Source organism: Falco rusticolus, chromosome 10 (assembly GCF_015220075.1).
Source record: "Falco rusticolus isolate bFalRus1 chromosome 10, bFalRus1.pri, whole genome shotgun sequence".
In the NCBI taxonomy this organism is placed as follows: Eukaryota; Metazoa; Chordata; class Aves; order Falconiformes; family Falconidae; genus Falco; species Falco rusticolus.
In genome coordinates, this window is record NC_051196.1 from 28,630,093 (window position 1) to 28,652,616 (window position 22,524).

The 22,524-nt window shown below is 39.8% G+C and overlaps 1 protein-coding gene across 3 annotated transcripts in view; it reads left to right on the forward strand.

Moving 5' to 3' along the window:
* Positions 1-231: 231 nt before the first annotated feature.
* Positions 232-22,524, forward strand: part of ZNF217 (zinc finger protein 217) — a 28,784-nt gene continuing 6,491 nt past the window's right edge. The window contains exons 1-4 of one of the 3 annotated variants that reach the window (XM_037402203.1): positions 232-380; positions 15,059-16,815; positions 19,019-19,144; positions 20,022-21,620. In XM_037402203.1, the coding sequence (XP_037258100.1) occupies positions 15,315-16,815; positions 19,019-19,144; positions 20,022-21,620 (3,226 nt within the window). In that variant the 5' untranslated portion in view covers positions 232-380; positions 15,059-15,314. Of the gene's footprint in view, positions 381-934; positions 1,047-8,697; positions 8,809-15,058; positions 16,816-19,018; positions 19,145-20,021; positions 21,621-22,524 lie in introns of those variants that run through there. The other 2 variants (XM_037402204.1, XM_037402205.1) reach the window with 2 other exon arrangements.

Consider the following 22,524-nt stretch of genomic DNA (forward strand, 5'->3'; position numbering starts at 1 on the left):
CCGCCGTTGCGGGGCCGCGCACCGCCGCCGCCTCCCGCGCTCCCCCTCAACGCCGCGGCGACGGCACAAAGGCGGCGATGGCCGCCTCACGGCCCGGCGGGCACCCCGCGCCGCCGCGCGCTGCCCGGCGCCGGAGCCCCGCCCTCCTCGAGCGGGGGCGTGGCTTCGTGACAATCGGGGTGGGCGGGGCCGGGCGCTGGGGCTGCCCGAGCAACAGCTGCCGCGCGAGCGGTTTACAAACAGTGCCCCGAGCGCCAGCGCCGCCGAGTCCGGGCTCCGGCGGCACCGCGGGCGGGCTGGCGGGCGGGCGGCCACCCCCGCTCCCCTCCTCCCTCTGCCCCCACCTCAGGATGCCGGCCGGGGAGGCGGCTCAGGCACAGGTGAGGGAGGGCTGGGGGTCAACTTCCAGGAGGCTCCGGCCCCCGCTCCCGTCCTCCTCCCCCTCACAGGGGGCACCTGAGGGAGGCGCAGCCCCCTTCCCCTCGGGGCGGCCTCTGCCGTGAGGGGCCGGTTGTGTGACTGACCGGGGGGGAGGGGAGGGGGGGCAGCTGCCTTCCGGGACGTTTTAAGAGGGCTGGGGGGGGGTGGGTATACCCCCTCTTTGTGAGGGGGGAGCTCCAGGGTACGGGCCCCCCCCACCCCCGCAGAGCAGGGCCGCCCATCCCCGTGCTGTCCCGGCGCCTGGGAGGCTGGTGAGGCGCACTGACCGCCCCCGGGGAGAGGAGGAGGAAGGGCAGGTGTGGGGGGGGGCGCTCCCGGGGGCGGGGGGCCGGGGAGGGGGCCAGGTGTGTGGCAGCCGGCCCACCCCTGCTCGGCCTCGCCCCCTCACGCGGCGGAGCGGCGGCAGGTAACGAGCCCCTCCCGTCACCCCCGGGGGCCGGCCCGCAGCGCCCGCGGGCGGGCAGGGGAGCCAGCGGCAGCGGCGGGCGCGGAGAGAGGGAGGGAGAAGCCCTTCCCCTGCTCCCTCCCACCCGCAAACTTCTCGCTGTCCCCGGTTTCCTTCTCCTGCCCGGGATCGCCTCCCCCGCCCCTGCTGCCCCCCGCAAGTAGGTGTCCAAACTTGCATTGTATACCTGGGGATTTGCTCTTAAATACTCCGGGCCTCGAGCCTGGGCTGCCGGGGGGCTGGAGCGGGAAGAGACTTATTTCTTTGTGAGTCAAAGATGTTCCTGGAAGAAGGATTTGTAGTAAGTGGCTCATGGAGGGGGGGGCTTGTGAGTGAAAAGTTTATTGATCCGCATTGCCAGGTTTTGTTTCATTTACCTTTGTCTTCAAAAGACTAAACCCTTCCCGGTAATTTCTTAGGCATCGTGTTTTTTTTTTTTTTTTTTTTAAGGGAGTAGGAAGTTTAGAAAATAAATAAATAAGCCTCAACTGACTTCTTAAACAACAAAAGAGGTTGCCAGGCGAGGACAATAAAATTCTAGAATATCTAGAGATTGGATTTCATTCCTGTTCCGTGATACCCACTGGACTTTCTGGGTGTGAGGTTTTGTTTGTTTCCCACACAGAAGACCTGCAGCCAAAGTAAGGTCTGTATGTACTCTAATGAGCCATCCCATAAAATGTGCTGTGTGACTCCCAGTAAGTATTTGAATTGAAGTGTAATAGTTTTGAAGTGGCGGTGAACAAAAATCTTTATGTTGGGTTATTGATCCGCTGATGAAAGGCGTTTGAATTTGAAAAGGGCTTGGTTTAGGGGTTTTGTGTGTTTAAAGGTTTTTTTAAGGCAATAACATTTTTTTTTCCATTTCTGAAATGACCTTGAGCTTTAAAACTACATCAGTTTCTACCAGTGGGTTTGAGGGGGAGGCCGTAGCAGAAGGATCTAGTGAAAATCGAAAATAGAAATAGGAACTGAAGTAGATGCAGTGAAATATTTTCTTATAGAAGTATGTGAAAAGGGAAGTTTTTGTAAGAATGTGTGAAAAAGGAGAGAGGGAAATAACGCAGTTTCAGATACAAGGAGAGAGAGGGAGCATATCATTCTTCACATTTTATTAGGCCCTGAAATGCAAGAGTGATATGATCTGGAAGACACAGAAATAAAACGCCTAACTACAAGTTGAATAGCAGGCATTGACTTGCTGACCAATGCTTACATGCTTGGTGGTTGGTGGGGGCTGGTTTTGTGTCTGCAAAGGTATCAGAGCACAGTGCTATGACAATGGCTTGCAAATGCTTTAACGCCATGTTTTATTGCTCTTAAGAGCTCTTACTAACTGTAGGTTTGGGAATAAGACTAATACTTAAATTAGTGATGTCCACACTAAGGTTTAAGCGTTTCCATGGATAATATAAAAGGACATTTTCAAATAAGTAGGATAAACTGCATTCTTTGGCAGAGGGGGAGGGAAGAGGGAAAGGGTGGAGGTTTTTTTCTTTTTTCTTCCTCTTACTAGTTCTGTAACTGAGACAATATTTTAAGATCTGTAGCAGGAATGTGGCTTTGTGATCACTAATTTTTCTGTAACATGTTTTTCATGAGCAATATTGTAATTCTGTGCAAAATATTTGGATTTTGTATCAAGTTCGTTCTTGAAATCAGTATGAGTTATCAAGTTTTGTTTTTTTTAAGTTTTTAGGATGATGAATATGAAAAACAAATAACTTTAGAAACATGTTATTATAGTGATTATTGATTGGCTTGGCCTACAGCCAAGCAAACTCTTCTGCATGCACCAGAGTTGCTGATTTAAATCCTATAAATTCTTTTTCATATGTTGGCCTTTTTGAATCATTAAACAGTACGTATAGCTAATTTAAGATCAGTAGATCAGTTTTTAGTTAAGGTTGTTCAATTACGTCTTCATCGCTTTGGAGTTGGTTGAATGACTTGACATGAGATTAAGCACAACAAAAGAAAAGGCAGGGGAACAACAGCTGCCTTCCAGTACCAGAGCACTAGTATTCTGAGCAGTTAAGCATTCTACCTTTTAGTATTACGTGGTGTCAGGTTTAAATGTTAATATTTATATTTGTCTTTACAAGAATCTTGGGCATTCTGATAAAACATCAGACACTCAAATCCTGGTTATTCGTGTTTTGGCGTTGTTTGTCTCTTGCATTTGTAAGAAAATTATCTTAAGATCTTATACTGAGTGAATTGATCTCTTAACTTTTAAGACAAAAGTAGCAAACAGTCACCACTAGTTTGTACTTGTTTAGTTACTGTGTGGTAAGAACTTTAAGGTGTGTCCTTAATGGCAACTGACGATTCTTGCTGCGAAGCCTTGTTTATTTTAGGTAGATGTTTTATACAGAATTTCCAGTGGGACAAATTACTACACTGACTGCACTTATTCTTTCTGAAGACTGGCTGTAAGCATAAGAGAATGATTTTGCCATGCTGCAATCAATATATATTTTAAAATTGAAGCCATTAAGTTTTGCTGTGTATTTTGAGGCTTTTCTCCTACTTCCTTTGTTTAAACATTCTTAAACAGTGCATATCATATACGAATTTAAAACATTCATATGGCACTATTGGGGCTGAATTTAAATTTAAAATGAATACTTACATCCTTCTTGATCAAAATAGAAAAAACATTTCTTTAAATAAGTGGATGTTTTCTGGTTTTGAATGTGGTAAGAAGGCTATATTTGTATCTTGTAAACAAAGTTTCATATTAAGTAGTCTTTAGAGAATGGCTTCCAGGCTTTGGATTAGAGAATTTTCTTTCTTTTTTTTTTTTTTTCTTCGTTTTAAGTGAATAATGTTTTTTTTGTTTTGCTTTGTTTTGGTAGGGGTGGGGAGAGCAAGATTTAGGGTAGAGGCTAGAAAGAGGAAGATAATAAACTTTAGCACCTTTTATCAGGCTGTCTTACACAAAAGGTTACTTCATTTTGGTTTCCCCTTTCATTAGATCTCTCAAAAAATTCCTTTTTGAGCACTTATTTCTAATCTTCAGAATCTATCTTCTCCTTACTATATTTTCTTTTAGAACTATGTTGATAGATTAATATCATATTTTATCTGAACAAAGTGCTAAATTATTACTGTAATCAGGGGGAAATAATTTTAAAAGGGAACTGTGTGTTTCACTTAGACTTTCAAAACTGTGATTACAATAAGCTTTTAGTTACAAAAATTTGAGAGTTTGTAATTAAGCTCTGGGGAAATGTTAAGTACATTTTAACTTCCCTTTGTTCTTTGGGACTTTTTGTTGTCCCAACTCTTTCTAACCTGAATCTTGGTTTGGAATTCATTGTCCTAGTAAAAGATTCCATACACTGTATATGTAAATACACTCCCTCTTTCCTGTGTTATGAAATGCTGTAACTACTGCTGGCATATGGAAAGAACAGTCACCCCCCCTTTCCTTAAGGTAAAATGGGCTAAGCTTGCTTTTCTTTGCAAGAAGCTGAAAGAAGAGTTTGACCTTTGAACTCACCCTCACACTTCCACACTGCTTTCAGGATGATTAAATAACCAAGGATATTTGCCCGTGTCTTATGCTTATTTATCTCACTTAAAATGTTCTAATACTTAACTGTTGAGGTATTGTCTTTAAATATAGCAAGACAGTACATTTCAGTTACAGCAGGGCTGCCATTTGCCAGCTCAGCCCTCTTATTTCTGAGACTCTTGATTTAGAACATCAGCGTTCCAATCAGATATTCTTTCCACATCTCATAACTACATTAATTTCAAACTGCTATTTACTTTTAATGGACTTTGAGTAATTTCTGATGACCCCTGACCCCCCTTTTTTAAAGGTGACTTCAGTAACAAAAAAGTTTTTCTTTCTGGTGCATTAATACGATCAGGGGATTCTGCTGACTACTGTATGCATGCTTTTAGAGAGATGTGACTCATACCACAAGAGATTTGCAACTGAATACAAAAGTAAGGAAAAGGATATGACCAAGCTATGTAAGATTCTCAATATGCGTTGTATTTTAGGATTAAAAAAAACAAACACACTTCTCCAGCCTGAATTTACCTAGGTTTTTGTGCACCTCCAAACAGAAAGCTACTCTCAAAACTATTTGCTTTTAGAAATCAACTTTTTTTCAATGAAATTCCCAAATAATCTTGTTTTGTTGCTGATGAAAACTTGTTTATGGCAAACCTGGTTATATGTCAGTGGGGGGAAAAAATATTAAAATTTCTATTGTTGTAGTCATATGATTTTGGTCAGAGCATAGCTTATAGTTTATCATAAATCTAGCTCTTGATTTTTCTTCCTTAACTTTTTTTTTTTAAGGGGGAGCAGTACTTTAAGTGGTATGATAAGAACAGACTTTCAATTTCAAAGTGTAACAATGTATGTGCTGGGAAAAAATGAGTTATAAATCAAAAATACAGGTGACATACTTCTTTCAAAATACAATGCCTTTGAGTTCATTGCAGAAGATTGAATTAGTTATTGGCCTGCCTTGAGAATTTCAAAAGAAAGTACAAGAGGAAATGTGGTTAGAACATGCAGGAAAATTATGTAGATCAGCATGACTTAAAGATTTGAGCAGAAACCCTTCCAAATATAAGTGAATAATTGACTGGATAGGGATTTTCTATGTGCTAAAGATTTTATGTAACTAAAAGTATCAAAGTCTGAGTTTGTTTATGCGCAATGGGTACACTTGCATTTTTCAGTGTAATAAAGTGAGTGCAGTTTACCTCTGCCATAAACTACATACGGGAAGTTAAAGGCACTTGTATTGTGCTTACGCTTTATCATGATAGTTGAGAACTGGTTTTGTGAAATCCTTGGGGTTATGTCAGCCTCTCTTTGTTCTGGTACACAGGTAGGAAGAAGCAAATTAGATGTACTCCAAAGACCATGATGATTAAGTACACTGTAAGGAAAACAGATGTAAAGATGGTCCAGAGAAGCCACAATTTCTGTTTATCTTTACTGGTTTTCTAACCTTTTTTTCTTATGCTAGTAGAATTTGTATGTGAAACTGCCTGTTTGAAAGATCGGTTTCTTGAGGACGCTAACTGCCCTTTCTAGGTCAGTTTGGCACTGTGAAGCCCTGTAGGTTGGAGTACATCATCCCATACATCCCTTCAGTCCTCCAGTGGGAGGTAATGTAATGCTAGGCAATTAAAAGTTTAGTCTCCATCAGTCTATTCGAGTCTGAAGGTCTCCCACCTGCATGGAAGAAAGGAGGCAGCTATTTGAAGTGTCTATTTCTAGCACTTTTCTATTTTAGTATCTTCAGATGCTAGTCCAGGGGATGACTTAAGTAGAAGTAAATGTCTTTCCCTAGGACTGCGTACCTTTTTCCATATTTCAAGACTGATTTTTGTAAATAAATAATTGTGGGTATGTTTGAAAGTGACAACTTCAAAGTGCTTTGCAGAGGGGAGGGGTAAGAAGTTACTGCTTTTTCTTCCAAGGTACAGGGTTTTAGCAGTGTTGGGCAAGAGATTCAGAGTTGAAATCAGGTGAGAGCACTAGGGAAGTTTAATGGCCTTAGCAAAGTGAACTCTTTGGAAGTGACTCCTTGTCTCAAATTCAGGAATAGTAGGAGAGTATCTCTTTTCCTGTTATTTCACCTATGGTGCCCAAAGGGATGCAACTTACCTATAATTGCTATGGAGGAACTCCTGGCTCTTGAGTAATAAGGAATTAAAGTCTAATTTGGTAAACTCTGAATTTACCACTTCTTTGTAGTTGTGGCTACTGGAGAGACCTAACATCCTTCTGCCAAGAAGTAAGAAAGTTGATTGTGCTTTTAAGGTCTCTGAAAATGCCTTCTTTCAGATGAGAACCAAGACTAAACACATAAGGCAGTCTATGTAAGGTGAGACTGACTCAACAGTAAAAATGTATCACTCATTCCACCAAGAGAGTCTTTACCTGCTGTGGAGAGAACAATAAACTGTTTTGTAAGGTAAGGGGTCATTGCCAGTTTAAGTGCATGTAACTTCTTGATTTAATGAAGTTGCATCATCTTATAGCAGTGGTGAAATGTGTCCCAGACTTGTTTAAAATAGGATCACTCTTGTGTCTTTCAGCCTTTCTACAACAGGTATTGGCTGCTTCATGTTGTCTAAAGTACACTTTGGTTTTGTGGTTGCTGAGAAATTCCCTTCTAATCAGAGGGGAAAAAAAGGAAAAAAAAAATCTGGCTGTTAGAGCAGTCCTCCTGAACTTTAGAAGTCAATACTTATTTGTAGCACTTCCTCCTTTAATGCCAAGAATTAGTCTCTTTTATATTTGCTCTTGCTCAGTGGAGGAAAAACATGTGCAAAATGATGTGAGCTTATATGTTCTCTGCTTTAAAAGGAATAATTACATCTTTTGATAGAAGAGGCATTCAGCTCAATGAGGAGACACATTCAGCTCATCCATCCTCTGCCAAAACACTGTTAGACATATAGCCTTAAAGAAAAAGGGACTCCACAGGAAAAGGTTTTTTAGAGAAAGGATATCCTTTGTTTCTATTAGTATAGATGTCTGAAATGTGGGGGAGGAAGTTTTCCTAATATTGTTCATTATTAACTACTAGTTATTTTCCACTGGTGATTAAAATCCTGTTTGCTAGACTTCAGGAGGAAAATTACTTGCATGTATGTCTGTTTTATCTGACTGTAAAAGAGCTTTCAGCACAAAATCTAGTTTCTAAAGTGTTTGTGGAGAAATGCCTGGATAATAACATTCTTGCATTCTGGTGCATATGTCTCTGTCTCTTCACTTTGTTTTTATGAATTGTCTTAGTATCATTGCATTGGAAAGCTTTGCAGTGGTGTTAGAAGGGTGTGTAACTGAGGAAAACAGAGTAGCCTCTCTCTTGGAGAGGATAAAAGATAAGCCATAAAAAACCCTCTTAAGAGTTTAAGTTCAGGATAACTTCGAAAACTTCAAGCCTTGAGGATGAAGACTAACAAGGGGACTTAAGTTTGCAGATTTAGGGAGTGCGAATTCCAATTTGGGGTCATCTTTTATGCTCTCTTTTCAACCTGTAAGTCTTCCGTTCTGATCTTTCTGCAACTGAAACAAACAACTCTCTTCCTCCCCTCCTCCCCCTAAATCTCCATTTCCTTTAAAAGTATTCATGTTAGTTCTTTATCAGACTGAACTGTTAACAAACTATTTAAAAACATTTTTGTTCTTGAGCACTTGGTGTAAAAATCTGTGTGTGGATGAGAAACAATTTTAGGTGTACTCAGGTGCTGCTCCATTAACAAAGAAATACACTGGGAAGTTGTGTTAAAATGATATACTGTTAAAAGCTAGAAGGGAGTAGCTCTCTTCCCTTCCCTAGAAAGCAATAGAACACACAGTAATGAAGAGTAAGTTATTGGCTTCATGTAGTGTTAGGAAGAAAAGCAGATTCTTCTGCTACTCTGCAAAATAATGTTTTATCTGTGCTGACTTTTATAGCTTTCCACTGTTTTAACTTAAGTCATAGGCAGATGGACAGTTGTACTCTCAGAAATAAGGCCACAGGCTGTGCAGCAAATAGTGTGTCATCTTCCCTAGATTTAGGGACTATCCTTCCTTCAGATTGGGGTAGAAAGGATGTTTCTGTCTAACAAAGGAAAACATCTTATTGCGTGAGGTGTGATGTGTATATGTTTCTTCTTAAATGGAGAAAGGAAGTTATGTGGTTCCCATAAACTCCCTAATACCTGTAGTGACAAACTTGAAATTTCATGCTGTGGATGTTTGGAAATCTGACTAATGTTTTGGAGCAGTTGGTAAATTAGAACCTCGCAATAACACTTTGCTTCCCTTTCTGACTAAACACAGGAGCCTATGAAGGCCACAGCACACCCGACGTGCTTGTACAATGGAACCATTGTCACCCATGGGTTCTGCAAACACTACGCTATAACCTGGGACACTATAGGTACTATCTGAAAAGTTTGGAGCTCTTGAATATTGTGAGCGACTACTTAGGGATGGTATTTCTGCTTAATAGTCTGTGTGTACACTAGGTGTGGTACAACTGGTTTAACTTTATGCAATGATACATATGTATATATAAAAAAATGCACTACATAAACTAAGTTCAGCCTCTGCTCAGGCTTTTATTTGAGAATTTGAAGTTATATCTATTTATGCATGAGCCACTCTGCCTATGATCAGTATTATACCTGGATATAGATGTACCCCGACAAAATAGATAATACCCATAAGGTAGTTTTTTATTTGCGGTCTCAATGAGGAAAAAGTGATGTTAACTGGTTCATTTTATTTATGTTCATTAGACAGAACTGGAACCACTATTCTGAAAAAGCAAAACTTTTAGACTGAAATAAAGAAAAGTGCTTAAATAACTTGTGGTTTCCAATAAGCAACCAGCAGTATAAAATGTATTTCATTAGCAATGCCAAAGAGCAGCAACCTGTTCTGAGGTATAAACAAAAAAGAGAAAAGAATGTTTCATGTAAAATGACTCTTTATATCCTGAAACATCTTTAAACATGAGGAGTTAGGGGTTTTTTGTTTTAAAGGAGAATTGAGAGTTACCTAAAAATTTCTCAAGTCAAATAGACAGTAAAAATGAAGGTGGTTAATCTGCAGCAGCTGGTGCTCTGGTGGGTTTTTGAGTATGGGTTTCTTGTTCTTTGGCGCTGGATTATGTAGGACTTTGAAACTTTGTGGAACCTTAGGGTAGTGAAAGAAGCTCTGGGTGTCTTTTAAATGCTGGATCTGTTAAGAGTTTGTTCAGGTAGTTATGTCTGAGTACTTCTTGTACACAGAAAAGTAACTAATTATCATATAGTTAGTTGTAGCTTTTCTAGTTTTCTGGCTTCTATTTTTAAGGAAGTGTTGCAGCAACTAGGTAACTTCTGTAATTGTTCCAGCTTGCTTTTTATGGCTTAACGATAGTTTTGCTAGCATAGAATTAGCCAGCTATAGGGGTTTTTTTTCCTGGTACTAGCTGTGCAACTTTTATTCCCAGTGCTTTGTAGTGTTTTAAGATGAGAAATTCAATGGTTAGACTTTGCTGTTCTCTGAAAGGTGTGTCTAGAGTTTTTATTACATATTCATGGACATTTTGAAATGCAGGAAGTAGAAATGCAATAAAATTACTACTGATGGGTCATTTCCCAAAGAAATCTTAGAGAGAATGTAATATGTTGTCTTTGGTTGTGTAATTTAATAAAAAGAAATTAAACTTCTCTACAGGCATTTAATTAAAACTTTCTCTGTTTTAATAATCCATTTATATGCAGCAGCTTTTTGGTGTGGTTCTTTGGTTGTGTGGCAAGTGCAATGAAAACAAGATGTTCTCATCTGTCCAGTTCAATCTTTATATATGTTTTGTGGTGTTTATAAATATAATGGGTATCGCTGCAAACCTGTTGAAATATTTGACTAAAGGCCATATAGCCAAATATAAATCAGTTGTGAACTGAAGTTTGCTAAATGCTCAGGCTCTGGACTGTTGGAAGAATAAAGTACAATAGATGGCATCCTGCAGTTAAGAATTTGCTACTTCTGGACAGATTAGTCCAGGAAATGTCCACGTGTGCTGAGCAAGACGGGTTCCTCTGCCAGTCTCATTCACCGCAAGGCAGTTGCAGCAATCACTGGAACATGTGGGCACTGGACTCTGGGGTGACGTGCATATTGACATTTACAAATGGGTAGGGGAGTCGGAAGTCAGGGTTTCTTGACTTCACTTTATTGTGGGAAAGGATAGTAATTCTTTATTTTCAACCTTGAGATAATCTGTAGCTAATTTATCGCTTTTCAGCTATTGGAAGGAAGGATTTCCTGTTTTGTTCTGTTCCTTTACTCAGTATCTCTTAATACTGGTGTGTTGTGTCTCTTCTTTTGTTTTCTGAAAGTGAAAGACAACAGAAGAAACCCCAGGTACTGCTGGCTGTGTGTTTGTTTTAAGCTAATATACAGAGCATCAGCCACAAATAGTTACCGTGCTCATCAAAACTGCAGGTTGTCCACTTGCTCAAGAAAGCAATAGTACAGAATTAAGGCAACTCTTGACAGTTTTGCTGCTGCCTACAGGGTTTTGAATAACAGGAATGTAATTAATCAGCATTTTTGGTTCTTAAATCCAAGACATAACATCTTCACTAGGAAGAAAGGCTTTGTTAATAATGGATAAAGTCCTAGTGTAGATACTTGGTTTGTAGCTTTAGCATGTGTTAGCTTGTCTAAACAGTAAGAATGTAAAATCATGCCTACTTATAAAAGCCATATATCTAATCAGTGGTGTGTAATCACCAAATACAAAAATAAGACTAGAACTTTGTAGCTCAACTCCTGACGCTAGTAGTAGTCTTTTTTCCTCTCATTTTAAAGATAATTCTAGTTGCCATCTGCAGTTCTCTTCAGAAATGCTACCTGCAGTTTTTATTCAGTCTGTAAGTACTATCTCCTGTATGTGATGGCATATCCAAGAAAAATAGTTGCCTGAACTGCAAATAGGCATTTCAGACTCCTAAAACAGGAATATCTTGCCCTCCTTTGCAATGCTGCCTAGAGCATGAGCTTGTGGCCAGTTCTTCCAAAGTGTTCAGAGCCTCCTGTTAAAAACAGTGAAAGCTTGAAAAGCATTCAGCAGCTGACATAGGTTGGTGGAGGTGCGTAAAGTGCATAGAAGAGCTATGGAAGAAGTCTCTGAATGGCTTGTTCAAACCTATTGATATCCACTAAAATTTGCTTCCAAACTCCTGTTAAACTCTTCATGATCCATGTGTTAGTTATATGCTCTGTATTTGTATGTGCAGTTGTGAGGACAGGTTTAGTTTTTTGGACAGCTGCAATAAGATTGAAACAGACCCATTTTCAAAGGGCTTACCAGAGAAAATGTTATTGATTGATTGAGGTGGATTTTTCACACATCAGTGACCAACCTAGGGCCTTCCCTAGGTTTGATCTATGCCCGTCCCTTAAATTCTAATAAATCTCGAAGCATATGGTTTTTACAAAATGTTTGTATTATCCTAGGTTAGGTTTGAGTAGAACCATGTGTGGTGGTCCGTGTTACAAGGATGTCTCTTCTACCCTCACCTCATCCCAGTATGCTGTAGAGGGTAGGGGACTGAGTGTGGATTTCTGCTGCTTTTCATCTGTTTTGTCTCTACAGTGACTTAATTTCTGTTTCTCTGTTTGTATATGTTGTAATGCCACAACGTGGGGAGCGTAATAAGCATAATTGGCTTTTTCTGTATTTGTAGACACTAGCAAGGAAATAGTTGGTGCAAATCTCAGCAGTTCAGTATGTGGGACTTAAGACGCTGGCATTTGTCTCTGACTTCATACCCCAGAAATGCCTCTGGCCTTTTTATAGGATGATTCTTATACCTACTACTGCAGAGCGCTTACCTGTGTGTCTCAAAGTAAATGCATTAAACTCTTAAGTTCAATTTTTTTTATCTTGCCTAGATAGATATTCATTGTTAGGTGTTCAGGAGTCTTTCAAAGTTGAAGTTCATTTTTGGTTTGCAAATACTTTATTTTCAGGCAGATAGTCACCGTTTATGCACATGAGTTTTGCTGCAGCATGTTACCCTGTTGTGTAAAAAACGCCTCTTAAAACTACAGTAGAAATAGAACAAAACAGCAAGTTGAAACATGAAGTAAAACATGCTAACCAGCACCCTTTGATATGTTTTTCCTTATGTTTTACAAAAGGGAAAGCTTTTTGAATTACTTCAGCTTCAAACTTGTGTTATAGCTTCCTCACCTGCCTGTAGGGGGTGAGTGAAAGCCAGAAAGTCGAAACTGAGTAGGGAAGGTAGAAAGGCAAACACAAAGGCTGCAATAGAAGCAATTCCGAAGTGTCACACCATAGACTGAACCTACCTGCCTGTTACAAGAGATTCTTGAGTCATGATGCAGAGAGGAAGTGTTAATCATGGCAGTGATAAAACTGAACATGGGGGTAAAGGGTGTAGTTAGAAAGGAGACTGGCTGCAGAAAATCTAGCTTCTGTTACCATCAACCGGTCAGCCAGTGGCTTGTTCCCTCTTAGACTTTCTACCCTGCCCTGCAAGATCCCTCTGTTCACGCTTAACTTGGCTTATGATGAGTTTTTGGCCCAGGCCTGAAACAACTTGGGTTTAAAAAAAGCTAGAAGCTTCTTGGTATTAGACCTGATTGTTGTTTAGACCTGGATTAGAGGACTGTACAGTGAAGACACAAAGCTCTGAAGGTACAGAAAAAAATGGAAGACAAGCAACTGGCAACAATAATTTTATTCTGTATTGGTGGTCTGGTGTGGTTGTGGGTTTGTGTGTGTTGTGGTGGCTTTTTTTTTTTTTTCTTCTTTCCCTTCCCCTTAAACCCATCTTCATGATGGTGGAGAAGGAGCTGCTAACTTTTCAAATTAAAACCAAAGAGTATTCTCGGGGCAAGGCTGTAGTGCAGGGAGTGGATAAAGTGTTTTAAGACGTTAGATCTGTGACTCCTGGCAATGTGTTGTCATGTTTCCTTTCCCAGGTGGTTATCTTGCCTGGACTTGACTGTTCTGTGGTAGGTGAAGGTATCCAATATAGTTGAAGGCATTGTATCACAACCTTATAGTCGCCTTTTCACTTCAGCTGGTTGAAGATCCTGTCCCATCAACCTCCTATGGCTGTTAGATGTTCTGGTTCCGCTAGCAGGCGGCTTTACAGGAGCCTTCTCTGCAGATGTGTTTGGGCCACCAAACTATATAAACAGTTCAAGTCCTGGTGGCTGATTTCTAGTGAAATGGTTTAAGATTTAAGGGCTTAAGACCACCTTTTTCTCTCCAGCTAGCACTGCTGATGGGAAAAGGCAGGAGAAGGTAACCTCAGCTGCATAGATAACCACATCTTCACCTGCTATAATTAGTTGTTACGGAAATCTCTGTAGCCTGAACTATTACAGGGTTGTGGTTGGATTGCAACCCTTTCTTTGGCTTAAGTAAAGCAAAATATTTCCAACCCCCCCCCCCAAAAAAAAAAAAAAAAGCAAGGCAGAGGTGGAAGTTGAGATGAATTTTAAAACCCTACTTTGCCTGTACTGTCTCCTGCTATAAGAGCTGTGAAGCCTATTGTATTTTAAGGCATAGTAATTCAAGTAACGTGAATTGCTGGCCAGCTGTCCTTTATGAAATAATTTTCTGAAAGTTTTACGTTTCAGCCAATTTTGAATGCATTCTTTTCATTAGATACTAATTTATTTGGAAATGTGCCTCATTTCAGAATTATTTATCTTCAGTTTATATAGTTTTGTGTTAGTTTGGTAGACTTTTCCTTTATTCAAAAACTTGATCAAGTGGAGTCCTGAGCTCTACAATACTATAATTTGCCAGCTTGAAGAGTGGTGGCCATTAATTGCTGCTAGCAGACATTATAACTCCTTTAGACTTAACTATATTATAAACCTTTTTATTCTTGTGAAACCTTAAACTTTCCCTTTTGAGTATAATTGATAAAGCACACTTTTTTGTTGCATGCAGTTTGAAATGAGAAACATTTCCTTGAAGTAAACTGCTGTTCAGGGAACTATCATTCATTTATTTTGAACTTTGAGATGATCCAATTGTACCAGCCCAAAGCTGTCACAGATTGTAAAATGATAGTAAAAGCATCAGGAGTGGTATCAATGAATAGTTCTTAATGCAACAGTTTATACTGATTCTTACTGTGCACCGGAACTATGAAAACTAATTCCAAGCTGTCTAGTCTTGGGGGTGTGTGTGTGAAGTCTTCTGCTCAACAGCCTTTAGGGAGCAAACAAGTAAAGTTTTATTGTGCCTCTCAATACTGGTTTCACAGATTTGAGGAAAGGTTACTTTGGCTTGCTGCGTTTGCTTGTTAAGAATTCAGTAGTGCATGTATTGAAATACAGTTTCAGCAGCTTTGCGTAACTGGCTAAGAGTAGGTTTAGAATAGATAGTAGACAAAGTGTTGCTTTTGTATAGTGATCTTAATACAGAAGCCCAGCTTAAGGGATGTTCAAGACCATACTATTTCAACTGCAGCAGGTAGAAAAGTGACCAGAGTGCCTTCTAGCTGTTCCTCATAGACTATTAAAAGCATGCCTTCTGTGTTCAAAAGTATTTGATGGTTCTTTAGCCCTAATGTTTGCTACTTGGTATACTGTATTTTCATTTTCTTTTGAGAAGTCTGACTATTTTTTTTTCTCTTCTCCAGGTGCTGGAGTTCTTTGTGGCACTGAACTTGTCTGTGAGTGTATTTTGGCCAATGCAACTATTTGAAATGCTTATACAGAAAAAGTGCAACTGGCTGTTTCTATAGACTTGAAAAATTGGAAGAAAACTTCCTTCTGTCACTGAGAGAACCGAATAATACACTTGCAGTGACGTGTGAACACAGATAAAAATGAAAAAGAAGTAATTTTTGCATTTTCCTGGCAGAGGTTTTTTTAGCTTAGCAGACTTGTAAGCACATGTTGGAGAACTTTACAAGTGTCCTTATTGAGATCAGCGAGCATCCCCAAAGAACTGAAACTTACATTAAAACACGTAATAGGGAACAGAACGTAGGAAACATGCCAACTCAGCCTCTCTTGGCATACATGGATGGACCGGATGGAATAGCCAGTACTGTTGGTGCACAGATGGAGAATAGTGATGCCTCAATGACAATAAAAGGAACAAACACAATTTCTTACAAAAGCTTGCAAGAAAAGTTTCTCATGCAAGCTGAGGGTTGCATGCCTCTGGACTGCATGTTTTGTGATGAGACTTTTAAACATCCTGAAGAACTTGGTAAGCACGTTTTAACTCAGCATAGGCCCACTCTTTGTGAACCAGCTGTCCTGCGTGTTGAAGCAGAGTATCTTAGTCCTTTAGATAAATGCCAAGTAAGAACAAACTTGCCTTCACCGAACAATGGAAAGGACAGTGAAGAACTTAGTTGTGAAGTTTGTGGACAAACATTTGATGAGGCTTTTGATGTTGAGGCACACATGAAAAAGCATAAAGATTCTTTTACGTATTGGTGTAATGTATGTGGAAGAAGATTTAAAGAGCCATGGTTCCTCAAAAATCACATGCGAACACATACTGGAAAGCCTGGTTCTAGAAACAAGCACCAACAAGGTTCTGAAATCCCCGTAACAATAAATGAGGTGGTGCAGGAGCATGTAACTGAAAATGTAACGTCACCTTACAAAATTTGTATGGTTTGTGGTTTCCTATTTCTCAATAAAGAGACTCTAATTGAGCACAGTAAAGTGCACACCAAAGAATCAGTACCCAGTGGTGAAAGCCCCCAAGTGACTGGTGAATCTAATGCAGAAGAAATGTCTCAAAGAGAGGAATTTATGCGGCTCTTGAACTTAAGACCAAACTTGGGTCCAGCAAATGACAAATCACAAAAACCTGTGAAATGGATAGCTGAACTAGATCCTTTCAACACATATCAAGCCTGGCAGCTGGCTACCAAAGGTAAAATTGCAGTAGGCCATGGTCAAGTCAAAGAATCGGGACAAGAAGGAAGTACGGACAATGATGATTCATGTTCTGATAAAGAAGAACTTGGTGAAATTTGGAATGCAAATAAAGGTAGCCAGACTGAAACTACAGGGAAGTCAAAAGTAAATAAAAACAGCGGTTACACAGGGAATGGTAATTTATCCCAAGACAAACTGAAACATCCCGGTGGTGAAGTGCCTTCTATGGAGATGGATTCTAAATTGTCCCAGAACAAAGAGAAACCAACACACTGTTCGGAGTGTGGTAAAGCCTTCAGAACATACCACCAGCTTGTTCTTCACTCCAGAGTACATAAGAGAGACAGGCGGACTGATGGAGAGACTTCAGCTGCTTCAAGGACATGCTGTACTGATATAATGGCAAGTCTGGATGAAAATGGATCAGGAGAACGAATAGAAGGAGGCTCTGAAGATGGATTTGAAGATGGGCTTCCAGAAACACTTCATTTAGGTGAGTAGCGTTTTGAGCACTTCGGATTGAAATAGCTGTTAGTGTATTTTTGCAGGAACTCTTTAGACCCAAAGAATACATCTTGCCTTTCTTAGTTAGTTTTTCAAAACTTGGCCAGACATGAAATGTTATGGTGGGAGAAGGGGAAAATAGAAAAAATGAGAGGAAAGAAAGGTTCCAGCACTGCCATTTTGATATCTTTGGAGTTCTGTTGGGCCTTGCAGTTATGATTTGTTACGATTTGGGTTACTGGAATCATTGAAATAGGAGGAGTCACTGTTTACTTACCCCTTCTCTTTCTCCCTCATACCTGCAATAGCAAGAATCTTAGTTTTACTGGATGCTTTTGAGTGTTCCGTATCTTTTCTTGTTCAGCACATGTTTTTACAAATACTTGAAGTATGTTTGAAGTCATTGTGGTTTCACTTGTTTTCCCTGCATCTTGCAAGAAAGGGCAAAAAATGTCCAATGCCTGATACCATCAGTTGTTAAGAGCCTGAGGAGTAAAGAATAGTTCCAAACTTTTTCTATTAAACTGCAGGTTCTGTGTTTCTTTTGAACAATATGTAACTTGAAAGCCTGAATGTCAGAACCAGCAATTTGAAATTACATAAGGACGCGCATACAGGCAGGCTATTAATATGTGGACATCATATATGTTAGAGGTACATAGTTACCTCCTCCTCCTTAAAGGGTTGCTAACAGTTCTCTTTGGCAAAGTAGATGGGCTCAATCTGTATGTTACCCAGGATTAATTCTGCATTTCGCAGTGTCTTAGAAAAACAACTGGTACTGAGCGATTCCTTAATTGAAACAGATTGCATGTCTGGGGACAAAAAGGAATAGCAAGAAGTCTTCTAGCTAATCTAGCACTTGTGTGTGACATGCTTTGAGCCTGCATTTAAAGAACAGACACTTGCATAATCTTAAGAAAAGACGCAACGTACAGAATGTCCTGGCACGGCTGACTTTTCCATTTCTGGTAATGTGCAGCCCTTTATTTTTGCCCTCGGTAACAAAGGAATGGAATTATTACCTAATGTTAACTTGCTTGTTTTGTTTCTCAGGGTCTTATCCTAAACTACAGCAGCTTTCATTGCGTGATGCTGAGTCATGCTTATTGAGACATTATCTGTTTAAAACAGCTCTGCCTTGTCTTAGCCATAGTTTAGCCATACTTAGCATTTCCAGTATAGAAGCTTTCTGACATGTAGGAACTTCAGAGAACCATTTTAAGCTATCTATTATGTATCTCATATCTTAGCCAAGCGAAACGTCTCCTTCCATTTCTTCCCGCTGTAGCTTTCTTAGTCAGTTTTGACTGGATATTTTACTGGAGTTGTCTTGATCTTTTTTTTTTTTTTCTTTCCCAATTCAACCTGCCTGAGCAGTCACGTTGATTGAGTGGTGTGTTGTGCAAGCATTCTCCCAGTTCTTGTGAGACATTTTGCTGTACTTGCCGCCCTCCAGTGGTAGCTGCAGCTGGCTACACTTGAGTGGAACCAGGTTCTAATCTGAGTTTTTCTTGAGTTAAGTCTTTCGGAGAACTAGCAATGCCTGTCACTTTCCTACTCCCATATTTGTCAAAGCTTAAGCATTACTGCTTCTAGTGAAAAAAGATTACTTGTTAGATCTAAGGATGTTGTTATACAGATATGACACTCCATCGATTAGCATAGAAACAATAACAATAATTATTAATAAGAAAAATGTTTCTTCTCGCCTGCCTTCCCTACAACACCATTCTGTGTTTTGCCATGGTGTGCAGAGGAGGTTTTACAGTCTGAATCATGCTCACCCTTACGAATTCAGACACTGCCTTTTATTAAAGAATGCAGTTTATAACCTGAATTTTTGAGATTCTCATTCAAGTTCCTGTAGGTCAGTAACAAAGGCCAACCCTCCCCCCCCCCCCTCTTTTTTTTTTTTTTTTTTTGAGACCTAGTTTTGTGTTCTTGTTCTCTGGGAAGTTTTCATTACAGTCACTAACCACAGTGTTACTTGACACAGGCAGAAACCTTTTTAACTCTTTCGCTCTGCAGCGGTACAGGACAAAAGATGCTTGTTGACTGTAGGAGTTGACAACAGTTTATCATTCTGTGTTTTTCCTTAAAAAAGGCAGTTAAAATAGGTAGGTAGAGTTTTAAATGGGACTACAAATTTGCATTTGCTCTTCATAATACAGCTGTATTTTCTCCCAAAGATAAAAATGAAGATGGTTTGGAAAGAACAAAAGTTAAAAACCTTGGAGCATCCAGAGAATGCAGCTATTGTGGAAAGTATTTTCGCTCAAATTATTACCTCAATATTCATCTCAGAACTCATACAGGTAAATGGGCTTCACCTTTGTGGGAGGGGAAGGAAGTCTGCTGAATGCAGTTGGATGGTGTGTTTAGTTTTGCTTAAGAAAAACAGAACTTGCCTTCCAAATTATTGAGATTAAGAACAAAGTTTTTGCTCATGTTACAAAAAAAATTTAAATCATTCCAATTCACATTTCTTGGAAAGAACTAATTATTTACATAGGTGTAAATCTTGTTGAATAAGGCTAAATATATTAACTACTGTTAAGAACACAATATCTTTGAAAACTGTCTATGTTTAGCAGTCTAGCAAAAATTCTAGTGTTGTTTTGTTAGTTTCGTTTGACTTCTTGTTTGTGTGTGTTGGTTTTGTTTGTTTGTTTAAAAAAGCCTTTTTCCCCAAGTAGTAAACTGATTGTCTGCTAGTTGCTGCTACCTGGGAAAAAGCTGTGTCTTTTTCTGTTTGTTTTCTGTAGCCAGGCAAACTCCTCCTTCTTCTGTTAATGTATGTCCCTGTTTTTTTGAAACAACTCTATTTATAGATGAACTGTAACATTTGTGTTGTTGAATAGCATACCTGTGGTATGATCAAGGGCTGTAAATTGTTGTTGACCCATGGTTGTACTTCTTGCTTATCTTTGCCAAACATACCGTCAGCTACCATCTCCATGCATAGCCAACGTGTGGAAAATATCTTCATTGCAGCCAGAAGATGTCACTGTAGTTAGTAAAAGCGGTAAGGTGTAGTGGTTTAAATGATTTAGATGAGCTTGGGAGTTACGAGTATGTGGAAAGGAAAAGAAAAATCTATTTTACTGTTTCGTGGTCTACATTATTCCCTTGTGTTTAACTGTATTCAAGACTTAAAATTGTATCAAACTTACTGACAAAACTGTGTTTCAGGTGAAAAACCATACAAATGTGAATTCTGTGAGTACGCAGCAGCACAGAAAACTTCACTGAGGTATCACTTAGAGAGGCATCACAAGGACAAGCAAGCCGATAGTGCAGCAGATGTGAAAAGTGAGAGCAAAGTTTCATCACAGAGTCAGGAGACAGAGCTCTTGCTGGTTGCTGATGGTGCTCAAGAAACCAAAAATTCAAAAAGGCTTTTTGATTGTGCCAAAGATGCTGAGGGCCGCCCACCTACCAAGCAGCAAAAGGAAATTCTGTCCCTGAACAATGCAATAGGCAGCACAGTCTTTTTGAAAAGTAAAAATAATTCTAGGGAATTGAACAGAGGTTCCGTTTGTAACAATTCAAATCAAATACATAAGAATGTGTCCACTCTTTACCTGGAAAAACTGAAGGCTGAGAAGGAAACAAAGGAAGCTCAGCGCAATGTTCCTCATAAAAGAGAGAGGCAGGCCTCTGTGGCATCAGAGGGAGATGACGTCCAGTATGTTGGTGCTTTAAAGGATGGAAAACCCACGAATGATGTGCGAGAGAGCACTGAAAACTACAAATGCAAACCTGTGGTGGACTCTCAAGAAAAGCCCTTGAACTTATCTATTGGGACTTCACAAGACTGTTCAGTGGTTTCAACTAGAGGTCAGCTAGCACCCAGCACCTGTTCATTTTGTACTTACAGAACATTTTACCCAGAAGTCCTAATGATGCACCAGAGGCTGATGCACAAGTACAATCCTGACACCGTTAACAAAAATGGCTGTAGAAACAAGGCTCCAGCTAAAGCCAGACGCACTGGATGCCCTCCAGCTCTGCTTGGTAAAGATGTGCTTCCTCTGTCTTTTAATTCTAAAAGAAGTAAGACTTCCCCATCTACACAGCAAAAGTTGTTGCCAACAGGGAAAGCTAAACAATGCCATCCTCCACAGAACAAAGTCCCTGTCTTTTCAGTGGCTGACTCAAGCAGCGCAGCCCCAAGTAACCTCAAGTTTCATAAACAGCAAAGTAATATTGGAGCTCAGGCAACTAACTATAGACAACCTCAGCAAGAAATGCACTCCAGTTCCAGTATCTCTCCAGTATCGGACAGAGTAAAAAGATCTGAATCTAAAGTAAAAGCTCCCAGTATCCCAGTGTCTCAATCTCAATCTGGTCTTGTAAGCAGCAGTATGAATGGAGCTCTCGACTCTCACCTGAATGAATCTGCCTGGTCTTGTCATCGTGGAAGAGACTATCTTTGTAGTAAATCTGTGAGCAATGTAAATCTAGACTATGGTGAAACGTCTTCTAAACGAATGAAACCTAATGTATTAGCTGTTGAACATACTGACTCTCCAATGGCTAATTACAGAAGATACGAAATGAGCAGATCTCGTGTTGCAAACAGATACCCAAATCTGCTACCTCAGGAATGTTCTCGCACCAAACCTGCATCCTCTGTTTTGCCAACCAAACAAGGGCTTCTGAATTCAGATGATGTTGATCCTCCTAATATGTTGACTGTTCTCAAACCTTATGAGCCATATAGCTCTGGATCACTTTACAGTTCTTGTGGATCTAGCAATGGCCAAGTAACCAGCTCTACAGTAGAAGGTATTGTATCTCTTTCCTAGTTAAATGTCTTGCACCATTACAAAGAAAGGTGAATGAACCATAAATAATTGCGTACCCACCTTGAAAGGGAGAAAATAAAGCTGTATTTAGCATTTCACGAAGTCTGGGCAATGCTTGGATTTTAAATTTAAAATTCAGGTTCAGCAAAGTCCTGGCTTGGAGAATTAGGCATGGAAAGTCTTAAAGACTCTAATTTAAAGTTCCTCAAGTTCCCTCCTCCACCCTGCCATGGTCTCTGATAGCAAACATGTATTGTTTGCTCATCAGAGCACTCCAGACATGCTTACTAATCCAGGATATGGAACGAGCCTTTCTGCTTAATATACAAGAAGTCTGAGACCATCTGGAATGTTAATAAAAACCTCTTTCTAAAAAAAAAAAAAAAAAAAAAAAAAAAAAAAAGTGGGGGTGGGGGGAAGCAGTCATGGACAATTGTTTCCTTCAGTTGCAGAAAATGCAGATTTTTAAAACAAATCATAAAGCTATGATTTAAATCTTATACCTGTTCTTCAACGCTTTTAAAATAATGCGTAGTTTTTAGTAGGAACAGAATGCTTTATTAAATCAAGACAACATATTTCTGCTATTCTAATTATGGTGTCTCATTGGACTATGTAGTAATGCTTTGTGGAAAATTCTGGGTCTAGCAGAGAGAAATGTTTTGTGATGCATTTGGAAAACTTTGGTACTTCTATGAAACCCCTTTTTGTTTTTGGTTTTTTTTTGTTTGTTTTTTTTTTTTTTTTTTTTCTTAGTCAACATTTTCAAAACTTAGCAGGAGGCCAAGACTGAAAGGTGCTAGGTCATATTTAAGCAGTTGTCTATTTGTAGAAGTTGGTATTTATGACTAAGCTGAGGTCAGTATGGACTTAGCTGTAAATAT